The sequence below is a fragment of the Petaurus breviceps genome, unplaced genomic scaffold (genome assembly GCF_028583685.1).
Source record: "Petaurus breviceps papuanus isolate PSGF00001 unplaced genomic scaffold, PetGlider_PUasm1.0 81, whole genome shotgun sequence".
NCBI classification, from domain to species: Eukaryota; Metazoa; Chordata; class Mammalia; order Diprotodontia; family Petauridae; genus Petaurus; species Petaurus breviceps.
In genome coordinates this window covers 421,502-434,648 of record NW_027186546.1, presented here as the reverse complement: position 1 = coordinate 434,648, position 13,147 = coordinate 421,502, and the positions used below count along the sequence as shown (strand labels likewise).

Sequence of the window (13,147 nt, the reverse complement as noted above, 5' to 3'; positions counted from 1 at the left end):
TGCTGAGTAAAACTGTGGTGTCTCTTTTGACATAGTCTTTTTTTTTCTTTTTAAATGATTTATTGATGCTTTTTTAAGAAAAGAAGCACCACTGACATTTCCTACTGATACTTTGCACAAAATATTCCTATTTATTTTTAATTTTCCTATTTGTATTTTTTATTTTGAGATCACATTAAATTCTGAATATACCCCTCCTCTCTCTCTACCCAGGGCATTATCCTTTGTAACAAAGACTTAAATATTTTATTAAAAAAGAGGGAAAAAATTAGTTCACCAAAAATACTGAATGCATTAACTGTGTCCAAATATATAGACAGCATTTTACATTGATAGTCCCTCCCCTCATCAGTGGAAGGAGGAAAATGTATTTTCTTAACTTTTCTGTGGGCCAAGATCGGTCATTTCGATTATACAGGAGAACCCTACTTTGTAACAAATAAGTACAGTCAGGCAAAATAAATCGCATTAACCATAAAATGCATGCCTCATTCCAAACATATCCAGTCACTCGGTAAGGACACCAAACCATTAGTTCTCTGAAGTTACAGTTGATCACTACATTGATCTGAATTCCGAAGTCTATCAGGATTGTTTTCTTTTACATGATTGAAGTAATTATGGACATTTTCTCCTGGTTCTGCATCAGTTTGCAAACGTCTTTCCAAGTTTATCTGAATTCTCCACACCTGTCATTATGTCATGATAATACTGCATTACTTTCCTATGCCACACATTATTCAGCCATTACTCAGTCGATGGATGGATACAGCTTTCCTCCTAGTTCTCTACTAGTCCAAAAGCCAAGCTATAAATATTTTGTAGATATCTGACCTTTATATCTTTGACTTTATTGGGACATTTGTCTCCTGGAGGTATCTCTGGGTATAGTATAATTCCAAACTCTTTTCCAGAATTGTTGAACTGATTCATAGCTTCACTTGTAATATCTCAGTGTGCCTACCAGCATATTCCTTATCAATCTTTTCTAGCTATTTAATTCTACTTCTCAACTTCTGGCTAAAGTGATTTCTCAGGAGGCATTAAATTACTTTTTATTTAACTAGGAAATGCATATTCAGAGACTTCTCTTTATCATTATTCTCTTTGAGTAATGTTCCCTTTCCTTTTTTTCCTTTACCTCGTACCAGGATTTTAAGTGTGCCCAGGAATTGAATTGGATAAGGAAAGGAGTGGGAATAAACATCATTAATTAAGTACCAGCTATGTGCTACACATTATGCTAAGCTCATTAAAAGTATTATCTTATTTGATCCTTGCAATTCTGCAAGGTAGTAGTCCTGTCATTATCCCCAATTTTGCAGTTGAAATAACTGAGGCAAACAGAGGTTAAGTGACATGTGCAGGGTCATACTGCTGGTAAGTTTCTAAGGTCAGCTTTAAACTTGGGTCTTATTGTCTCTGGGCCTGGTACTCCATCCACTGTGCCACCAACTCTAAAAACTTAAAAATCTAAAAACCAAAAAAGCTTAAAATCTAGTGCAGTTTTGAGCTTTAAGTTGGTAAAGCTAAGTTATTTAAGTTTTAAGTTATTACAATGCAAAACTGCACTTAGGCTTTTGGGATCCTGTAGAGACTTTAAATCATTATATATTTATAAATATGCATGTGCTTTAAGAAAACAGAATCACTAAAAATAAAATTTATCAACCAGATAATTGTATTTGTATGTGTATTTGTATATGTGTGCATGTGTACATATATTTATGGCATAAGGGAAAGTGTCATGGGACGTAGGTCCAAATCTTGGTTCTTTGTATTACTTCCCATTTGATATTGGGTTAATTTTTACTTTCCTATGCTTCAATTTCCTCGTTCGTAAACTGAGGAGATTTATCTAGATGTTCTCTCAGTTCTCCACCAGCTTCAGATCTGATCTTATGATTCATTTCATGTGAATAAAAATATAAATGACTGTTGATAAAAAGTTATCATCATACATTTAAGTATTTGTTTTTGTATCATCAACTATATGGAACAGGGAAACTTAAACCTGAAATGGCTACAGCTGAAGGGACCTGCAGAAAGTTAATTGATTTTATAAAACTGAACTTAGGCAAAATTAATGTCCAATTAATATAGCATTTTAGTGATTGCACAGTTTGAAGTGCACTGAAAGGTAAACCAATCAGCTGGACCTTTTTTAATCAATCATAGTAGGAATCACTGCCAAATAGGAGTAAATAAGAAATAGAGCGGTTTACCTGGATAATGTCCTGCCTGAGTCCTTTTTAACTTCACTGATGAGGTCTTTGTTCTGACATTGCTTAGGTCTCTTTAAAACGGGGTGAAATTCCCTTGACAAGATGAAATCATGGATAATAAAAATAGCTAACAATTAAAGAATAGTTTCAGTTTTGCCAAGTATAAAATTTGCAAAAATTTATATTTTCTTATTTAATTCTCACACCAAAATTGTGAGGTAGGTGGTAGTATCCCCATTTCACAGAAGTGGAAAACGAGACTGTGAGAAATTAAATGAATGACCAAATAGCTAATAAGTGTGTTTGATCCAGGATTTGAAGTCAGGTCTTCCTGACTTCAAGTTCAGCACTCTATGCATTAAGCTGCCTAGCTTCCTCAAGTCAAGGATAAGATGTTGTCATGGTAGAAAAAAACCCCCAAAACTCAGAACTCCAAAACAAAAAACTAAAATAACCATCATGTTTTTTGTGTCTAGGTTTGCCTGTGGTATGTTGTCTCTTTTTTGAAGTTCCCTCTCCTTGAATTTCTTTGTCCTGCTTGTTTATATAAAACACTAGAAACTTCCATGCCTATGAGTATATACCCAAGTCTCTTACTAGCCAGTTTCCAGTGGTCCTCTGACTGTGTTATCAGAGAGAATAAAAAAAGAACTTCAGTGAGATCCTATCCTGCATCCCTATATGATAGTACACTTACCAGTATCATTAAGATTCCCTGCTGTGAAAGTATTATAGAACTCAAGAGAGTTGGTGAAGGACAGAGACCTAGTAAAGACAAATCTGGGTACAGTCTTTCTGGAAGACTGTTGTTAACTCCAAAGGGCAATTAGGTGGTGCAGTGGATAGAACTGGAGTCAGGAGGAGCTGGGTTAAAATCTGACCTCAGATACTTATTAGCTGTGTGACCCTGGGCAAGTCACTTCACCTTATTTGCCTCAGTTTCCTCATGTATAAAATGAGCTAGAGAAGGAAATGGTAAACCACTCCAGTATCTTTGCCAAGAAAGCCCCAGATGGGGTCATGAAGAGTCAGACATGACTGAAAAGTGACTGAACAACAAAATAGTAAGGAAGGAAAGGAATATTTATTAAGTACCGAATCAGTCTGTGCCAAGCACTGTGATAAGTGTAATACAAATATTATCTCACTGATCCTCACAACAGTTCAGGAAGGTACATTGTCTTAGTCTCATTTTACAGTTGAGGTAACTGAGGTAGACAGAGGTTAAGTGACTTACCCAGGGTCATACAAGACAGTGTCTGAGGTTAGATTTGAAATCAGGTCTTCCTGACTTTAGGCCCAGAATTCTATGCCACCTAAATTGCCTCAAGCAGAAAGAGTACTTGATTGAATGCAGTAGACCTGGGCTAGAGTCCTTTATTTGCCATGTATTAGCTGTGTGATTGGGCACATCTGCCAGTTTCTTTAGCCTTAGTTTCCTCATTGGTAAAACTGACATAATAATGACCTTTCAAAGTTGTAACAAAAGTGAATTATAAGGTACTATAGAAACATGAACTGCTATTATTGTTTTTTATCAATTAAAGTGCTCAAAGTGATTGAGAGGACATGTCTCATAGATGGAGAATTTTTCTTGGTGTCAGAAGCTGTAGGTTCAAAGACTGTCTCTGATGCATACTATCCTGGTGACCAGGAGCAAATCATTTAACCTCTTAGTGCCAAAGGCAACTTTCTTAACATTCTAAGTTATGGATTTCTTTGTGATCTTTGTGATGTTTATATTCTTCACCCTCCAACAAAACCATCAGCAGCACCACTGTAATATCCCAGAAGCAAAATCCAAACCAAAAAAGTTGTTCCAAAAAAAATGTAGCAAATATGAAATATATTTAATCTAGGTGACGCATGTATAAGTAATTTGTATCACTTGATGGTCTGTGGTGATATTTTTTTTCTTTTTACAGAGATATGTATTTTTTATGAAGCCTCAAAAAGTAAAGCCTCCTGAAGACCTTCAGGATCTCGGTGTGAGATTTCTTCAGCCATTTGTGAATTTGCTTTCAAAGGCCACATACTGGTGGATGAACACACTTATCATATCAGCCCACAAAAAACCTATCGATTTGAAAGCAATTGGAAAACTGCCTATAGCAATGAGGGCAATGACAAATTATGTTTGCCTGAAGGATGCGTATGAAGACCAAAAGGTAAAAAATGACCCGTTTTGTTCTGTTCTCGCGAATTTAATGAGCTGTCAGATGAACCCCACGTGCACAAGCTTATCAGCAGGGTAGACGACCTTGTTCTTCTCTCCTCAGTAGGCTAAGTCCCCCCATACACATAAGGCTCATGACACATTGTGCTTGCTGCACAGAACAGCCCAGCCCAGCGAAGTGAATACTTTGGTCAGTTTCAAGTGGAAGATAAGGGAGATGTTGCCGAGAAGAGAGATGAAACACTTGGTCAGCTGTGCATGGACCAGATTAAAAAGTCACTGGGAAATATTTTTTTTAATTTAAATTTATTTATGTACTTTGCAACATTCAGTTCCACAATCCCTCGAGTTTTAAATTTGCTTCCCCTCCCTTTTCTCCCCTCCCCCTCTCATCTCCATTCCCACTCCCATAGTGGCATGCAATCAAATATAAGTTCTACAAATACGTTCACATTGAACATTAGTCAAGTTGTAAAGAAGGATTATAACCAGTGGAGTGAACGGTGAGAAAGAAGTGACGAAATAAAACAGAACACAAAAGAGAGAGAGTGAGTAGTTTGCTTCAATCTGCATTCAGACTGTAGATATTTCTCTGGATGTGGATATCCCTTTCCATCAGGAATCCTTTGTCTTCTAACCTTGTATTGCTGAGAGGAGCCCTCACTGGGAAATATTTGACAAAATAAATGAAACTGTAATCAAACAAATAATGTTACATTAAAAAAACCAAGTCAATATGCAGCTCATGGGAATGATTTTACACAGATTAATGGCGCTTGTTTCTATTTGAGTTGGATGCCACTGTTTTAGAAGATATTAAAACTTCAGGTATTACAGGAGAGCTATTATTTCTACGTTCCCCTTGAATCAAGGATTCTGTAACATCTAAAGGGCAAGCATAGAAAAAATCGCTCAGCTGTCAGTTCATGGAAGATATAAAGATGTGTTTTCTTTTCTCTGTGGACAAGAGGAAATGGTACTATCAATCTTTTATGTGAGAAAATATTAATTAAGCTTGATTTTTGTAGGATATACATATGCTTGCATTTCAATTCTACTGTGCCTTATGTTGAAAAATCTTATGTGAAATAGATGATACATATCCATATGGTAAGGATTTTTAAAATTAATAAATAGAGAATTACATCAATTCATTCTGAAATGAGAAAGTTAGTAGCTCATACTTGAAAAACTATCATATGAGCTTTCTCTTCTTGACCCTGCAGAGTAGAAGAACTAGAATTTACCTCAATCGATCTGTGGCCTTTGTTCTTTTGAGACAAAGGGCTATGGCTAATGTAGTGAAAGCAAGGAAGTCGATTTCAACTCAATGTAAGGAGAAAAAAACGTGCTAATGATCAGATCTGTCCAAAAGCAGAGTCAGTTGCATTAGCATGGGATTTAGAGCTACAAGGGCCTCTTGGAGAGCATTGAGTTTATTTTTTCATTTTAAAGATGAAATAACTGAAGCCCAGGAAAGTTCAGTGACTTATCCAGGGTTATGTAAGTAGTCAGTAAAGAGAACCCCCAATTTGGATGCAGGTCCAGGGTTTTTACCATATACCATAGTATATCGTATTTAGGAAGAGGAAATGCCTTGTTTCAGAGATCTTCAAGAAATGGCTAAATGAGGGGCAGCTATATGGTACAGTGAATGAAACACTGAACCTGGATTCAGGAGGACCTGAGTTCAAATCTGGCCTCAGACACTTACTAACTGTGTGACCCTGGGGAAGTTGCTAACTCCATTTGCCCTCCCCCCCCCCAAAAAAAAAGGCTAGATGAAAACGTGTCAGAGTTATTGTAGATAGGATTCATGCTATGGTTAGGAGTTGGACTAGGTCATCTATGAGAAGTCCCTGCAGAATGAGAAGTCTGTTCAGACCTTGTAATCCTTAAATTGCATCATCTAGGTCCCTATCTCATATTCCTTTGTAAATCAACCAAAATGTTTCTTTGGAGACTTCCTCCCAGTTTTTATAGCCAGAGAGGACCTTTTAAAATATCACATATTGGAGTTTTCACAGATAGCTACATTTTACAAAATTTTAGTCGGAAGGGAACTTAGAGGCCATCTGGTGCAATCTATACCTGAAAAAGATTCCTCTAATGTATCTCTCATTTTGTCTTCTTATAGTTATTTACATAAACATTTAAAGAAACAATTATTATTTATATAAATATTTAAACATTTACTATGTGCTGCCCATTTAACTGCCTGGTAAAATGCATATACCTAGTCACAACTGCAAATTAGAACTTGCTCATTTGAAATATGGGTTGGTCTGTTCCAACTCTGAAATGTGTTGATTCTATGATTTCACAGTCAGCCTTCAATCATGAAACAAATTGTGGAGTATACCAGCTAATTCTTATAATACCACTAGTAGCAGGAGGAGGGGATGGTGAATTGATTCAAGAATTCATGGCTTCTGGGGCTTTTGTGTCATGTGACCAACAGACTAGACACTTTTTACAGTCCTCATGATCTCTCAAACTTCTCCAAAATAGGAAGAGACAAAACTACTTCAACTGTCTTCATGCTTAAAGGCGCCAACAACCCTAAAAGGTGAAAACATGATGAACTAATAACAGAGAAGGCTGATTTCTGACCCCTAATAAGCTCAGTTAGCATCCACTCCTCCATCAATCATCAAATCTGGCATCAGGGATGTACAAATCAATCCATGGGCTTGCAACAAAGCTCAACTTTCTCTTCCTCTCCTCCTAGTACAGGAGAAAACCAAAAGGCCTAAGCTTGCTCTGGATAGAACTGCAGCATGGCAGTACTTTGTGTTTCAAAAGTATTTCAGCAAGAGAATTGAAGAACAGAGGGAACTGAGGTAGGATGCCAGGGTAGGTGGCATATGTGGCAATCCACTAATCCTGGAGGAAAGGGGACTGTTATGAAAATGGGGTCAGTTTTGTCACCCTAGAAGTCACTTGTGGCAGATAGTGAGACCAGTGAACAGTCAATTGTAGGAGTGGAAGCTTTGATAGTTTTCAAGTCTGACCTCCAGGGAAACTGTCATCAAAGGAGTAAGAGAGTAAGCAATGTGGGAATATAAGGGGGAAAAAGAATTTAATTATGAAAGATCTCAGAAAAACTCAAAGACCTTGGACCTAAGCAAATAAAACAAGGATGATAATCAGAATAGAAGAGAATATGACCTCTAAATCCTTTAACCGATATGAATAGATATTGCAAGACAATGGAAAATGAACCAATGTCTGATGAGGTAGGGGAGCCTTGAATTCTCAAGAAAGCAAGGAACCACAGCAGGTTATTCCTGAAAGGTTTAAAAACAAAGGATGAATTGTAGAAGTAGAATTTATGGTTGAAAGCAGAAATAAGGTGGAGCAGTGTAGACAGCATGTTGAGTTTAGAGTTAGGAAGATCTTACTAGCTGTGTAACTTTAAGCAGGTCACTTAACCTTGTTGTGCCCAAGTTTCTGCCAGTTGAGGATAATAATAGCATGCACCTCCCAAGGTTTTTGTTAGGGTTACATGGGATAATACGTGTTAAAAAGTAAAGACACATAGTCAGCTCTATATAAATGTGATTTTTAGCCGTTATTATAGAATAGAAAAGGATTTACTAGAATAGAATAAAAAAGTATGAAACACAGTAGCAGACCTCATTAAAGAAATAAAAGAACAGCTGCTTGGGAATGCAAATACATAGAAGAGAAGAATAATCTGGAAGGAGAGAAGCGATCCCCATACCAACAAAACGTATTGGTTGTCAAGATAGGATGTAAAGAGGAAATTTAAGGATCAGGAATCGTCCAGAAGAACACAAGTCCAAAAACTTGAACACAAGAATTTAAGAAATAATCCAAGAAAACAACCCAGAATTTCTGAACAGAAGAAATTCCAATTAAAACAAACTAAATCACCTCCCAGGGGAAAAACAACAACCTTAGCTGCAAACTCCAAGGCACACAGTAATGAAATTGAACAATTCTAATGACAAACAACAAATTTTGCAAGCAACCAGGAGAAAGAACTTCAAATGTAAAGGAAAAGAAATTTGAATTAATCAGGATTATTCTGCCCTTACCAGAAACTATATCAGGGAATTGAATAATGTATTCCAAAGAGAACTCAAGGTGACATACCTATCAAACAGCCTAACTTTTGATGAGAAAAAGGTAGCTTTTAAATAAAAAAGAGGAATTTAAAGCATTCCCATAAGGAAAACTAGATCTGAACAGGTTATTTGCTTTTCAAACACTATAGCAGCAATGCAAGAGATATATAAATACAGTAATCAAGGACAACCAAAAAAGAAACCTCACAAAGACAACTAATTTCTTCCTTAAAGTACACAAAAAGACAAGAATGAAAGTGGAAGTCAAAAGAAAAGAAGTGATTGGAAAACAGGCTTGGGACATCATGACCAGACCTCACAATACCCCACCTCCAGGTGACTCAGTGTTTTCTTGGGAACTAAATAACAGAATTCGAAGGTGCTTAGATAGAGCACTCATGCTGCCTCAGGAGAAAGGAAAAAATTAGAGTTCCTGAGGGCAACCCACCCAGGGGAGCAGGGGCTTAGAGAAATGATTTTTTGGCAAATGGGAGAAAATATTCATAGGGAAACAAAAGAGCAGTAATGAAGTGTAAGAGTAGGGGCATAATATAGTTCCTACCATGGGACAGTATTCTGTCCTATATATCAACTGCAGGAATGAGTATTTCTGAGTGAGGCACAACAGAAAAAGGTGATTAGTAGGCAAGATCTACAAGATTTTATATGTAGAAACTGTTTAGAAGAAGGAACTCAAAATAAGTACTTTAAAAACTTTAATTCCATGAAGAATACAGAAAATAAAGAAGGAATAATTAAGTATGAGGGCCATGAATCAAAATAATAGAATAAACAGAAAAAGAAGATAAATAATGAAGAGGATGATGGAAAAATCCATTATAGAAAAAGGTATCAAAAATGAAATTGAAAACTAACAAACTAAACACATTGAAGAGGATGACAGGGAGGGCGATTTTACTTGACTACTTAACTGAGAAGTAAAAAGGGACAATTAAATAAGTTAAGCAAAACTAGGAAAAGGCACAAAAAGTTGAAGAGAGAAAAGGCTTGAGGGGAAGGGGAAGACAATTAGTGGGAATAAAGTTGTTTTAAAGTAGATTAAAGAGTGATATATTGCATCAGAAGCAAAACCCCACAATCTGTAGCTTACAAGAAACATACCTACAAAGTTAAGGCATACACAAAATAAAAAAAAAAGTGAGGTGATGGATCAAAATTAACCATGCATCAGGTGAATCCCCAAAAGCAGAAACTGATATCATTTTATAAGACAAAGCAAAAACAAAACAAAAACAAACAAACAAAAAAAGTTCACAATAGAAAAAGAGATAAACAAGATGACTACATTATGCTGAAAGGAACCATAGATAATGAACCAATAATAGTATTAAATTTATGTGTTTCTAATGTCTTAGCATCTAAGTTCATAAAAGAAAAAACAATTGAATTACAAGAAAATGTAGTCAATAATTCAATAGTAGAAGGAGTTTTCAAAAACCCTTTCTCAGTTCTGGACAAATCCAATAGAAAAATAAAGAAAAGAAAATACAAAAGTGAAAAATTGTTGCGCTAAAATTTAGAGCTAAAAGACTTACAAAAACTTTTAAATGAGATGCTAAAATACTTATATTGTAAGCAAATATTAAAGGTATTGTAAATAAATATTGGTATTGTAAACAAATACATTTATATAATATACGTATTATATATTTGCTTTTTGGAGGGCAGTTGGGGTTAAGTGACTTGCCCAAGGTCACACGACTAGTTTTTGTGTTGTGTCTGCGGCTGGATTTGAACTCAGGTCCTCCTGACTCCAGGGCTGGTGCTGTATTCACTGCGCCACCTAGTCGCCCTGTAAACAAATATTAAAAGGCAGAAATAATAAATACATCTTTTCCATACTATGATATACAAATAGTAGTTAGGGAGCACAAACACAAAAAGACATAGACCAAATATAGATTTAAAACTGAACCCTGAATAAAGAGTGGATCATAGAAGAAAACATAGAAGCAATTAATAATTATGTGAAAGAAAATTATAAAGACATATCAAAATATCTGCAATGCAGCTAAGGGGAAAAATAATATCCCTAGAGACATGCATGAACAAAATAGAAAAAGAGAAGATTAATGAACTTAATATGCATTCAAAAAGTCAGAAAGCCAGGAAATAAACCTAAGATAAACACAAAAGAGGAGAAATTAAAATTAGAGAATACATTTATCGAAACCAAAAATATTATAGATTTGATAAGTAAAACTAAAAACCAGTACTTTGATAAGACTAATAACATTGATAAATATTTAGACAGTTAACCTAATTAAAGAAGAGGGCAGAAAATCCAATGAACTAAACAATAAATGAACAAGATAAAAGCACAAAGTCAGAAGAAATTACAAAAGTTATCAGCAACTAATATGAATGGTACATTGAGAACACAAAGGAAATGGTGTGATATCTTCAAACATATTAAATACTAAAACTGACAGAAGGCCAAATAGGGATCTTAAACTACTCTCAGATAAATAAGTAGAACCACTTACTTGTAAAAGAACTACCAACAATACTCCCAATCCTGATGGTCTCACAAGATAATGCAAACTCCAAAAGTACAGTTAGTATGAATACAACACAAGTTATTAAAAAAAACTGAAAAAAATGCACTTTACTAGATTATTTTCATTAGACCAATGTAGTCCTAATCCCTAAATCAGGGAATGGTAAAGCTGTGAAGGAGAACTACAGAATAATATTATTAATGCATATTGATTCAAAAATTCCAATAAAATCATGCAAGTAGATAATACCAATTTATACAAGAGATCATTCATCTTGATCAAATTAGATTAATATTAGGGATGCAAGGATAGTTCAGCATTAGGTAAAGAGAACATAAAATGATCCCAATTTGCTGGCATGATGTTTTACTTAAAATCCTAAGGAATTAGCAATTATACCAATTGAGACAATTAATAGCTTCAACAAAGTTGTAGGGCACAAAATAAGCTCTCAAAATCAATAGCAATTCTATTTAAAATTATATTTTTAGCATTATTTTTTGAGTTCCAAATTCCGTTCCTCCCCTTAGCCCCTATCCCAACCATTGAGAAAGCAAGCAATGTAATTGTAATTATACATGTGAAGTTAAGATGCTATCCATTTCCAGATTGAGAACTGGTGAACTCTTAATACAGATTGAAGCACATACACTTCATTTTCTCTATATTTCTTGCTTTTTTGCAACATGGCTAATATGGAAATATATTTTACATGACTTCACATATATAATGAATATCATATTGCTTGCTTTCTCAATGGGTGCTCTTTGGGCATAGTTTCGAATTGTTCTCTAGAATGTCTAGAGCAGTTCATAACCACATCAACAGTGCATTAATGTAACTATTTTCTACATCCCCTCCAGCATTTATCATTTTCCTTCTGTCATGTTAGCCAATCTGATAGGTGTAAGGTGGTACATTGGATTTGTTTTAATTTTCATTTCTCTAATCCAGGGCTTCTTAAACCTTTTCCCACTCATAACCCCATAAGTACTTCTGAAAATGTGGGTCATGACCCCCATATGGGTCTATATTGATTAGTAATCAATAGTGATTTACAACAATTTTATATGACTATAGATAATTTTGATTTCTTCTTCTGAAAACTTCCTATTCATATCCTTTGACCGTTTTTCAATTGGGAAATGCCTCTCATTTTTTTTTTTAAATTTGGTTCAGTTCTCTGTATATTTGAGAAATGAATCCTTTATCAGAGAAACTTGCTGTAAATTTCTGCTCTCTGCCCCCACCAGTTTCCTGTTTTGATTTCTGATTTTGGCTGTATTGGTTTTGTTTGCACAAAACTTTTTTAAAATTTTTAGGTAATCAAAATATTCTTTTTACATCCTGTGATCCTCTTAAGTTCTTCTTTGGTTATAAACTCTTTCTTTATCCATAGATATATTTTTCCATGCTTTCCTAATTTCTTTTTGATACCCTCCTTTATGTCTAAATCATGTACCCATTTTGACCTAATCTTTCATGCGTAAGTCCTGCTAAGGCTGCTTTCCAGTTTTCCTGCCAGTTTTTGTCTAGTAGTGAGCACTTCAAAACAAATTGCTTTTTTTTGGACATGTATTATGAAATTAATGTTTCAAGAAATGATAACTATGGTGTAACCTGAATGGATAATGGGGGAAATTATCATCATGTTAAAAAAACAATAAAAACACATCTTAAAAAGAGAAAAAGAGAATTTATGACTTTTATAAATGACAATCCACTATGTATTTATGGGAAATGATGAAAATTGCCACAAAACAAATTACTTTGTTTTGAGAGTGTATTATGAAATTAATGTTTCAGGAAATGATTACTACAGTCTAACCTGAGTCATCTCTCTAGTTATACCTCTGGGAAGACTGTTTCACAACTATCCTTTTTAAAAAAACACAATATTTTATTTTTCCCCCAATTACATATAAAGCCAATATTTAACATTCATCTTTAAGAAATTTTTAATATTACTATATTAGCCATGTTGTAAAAGAAGATACAAACCCAAAGGAAAAAAAATTCCTTGAAAAAAATACAGAAAATAAAAATAATATGCCTTAATCTGCATTCAGACACCATCAGTTTTTTCTCTGAAAGGGGATAGAATTTTTCATGATGAGTTCTTCCAAATTA

At 34.8% G+C, this 13,147-nt stretch overlaps 1 protein-coding gene across 5 annotated transcripts in view; it reads left to right on the top strand.

Moving 5' to 3' along the window:
- LOC138176098 (ATP-binding cassette sub-family C member 9-like) overlaps positions 1–13,147 on the top strand; it is a 204,682-nt gene that overhangs the window by 31,257 nt on the left and 160,278 nt on the right. For all 5 annotated transcript variants that reach the window (XM_069106826.1, XM_069106824.1, XM_069106827.1 and 2 more), the window contains one exon: positions 4,151–4,393. In XM_069106826.1, coding sequence (XP_068962927.1) covers positions 4,151–4,393 — 243 coding nt within the window. The remainder of the gene's footprint in view (positions 1–4,150; positions 4,394–13,147) is intronic.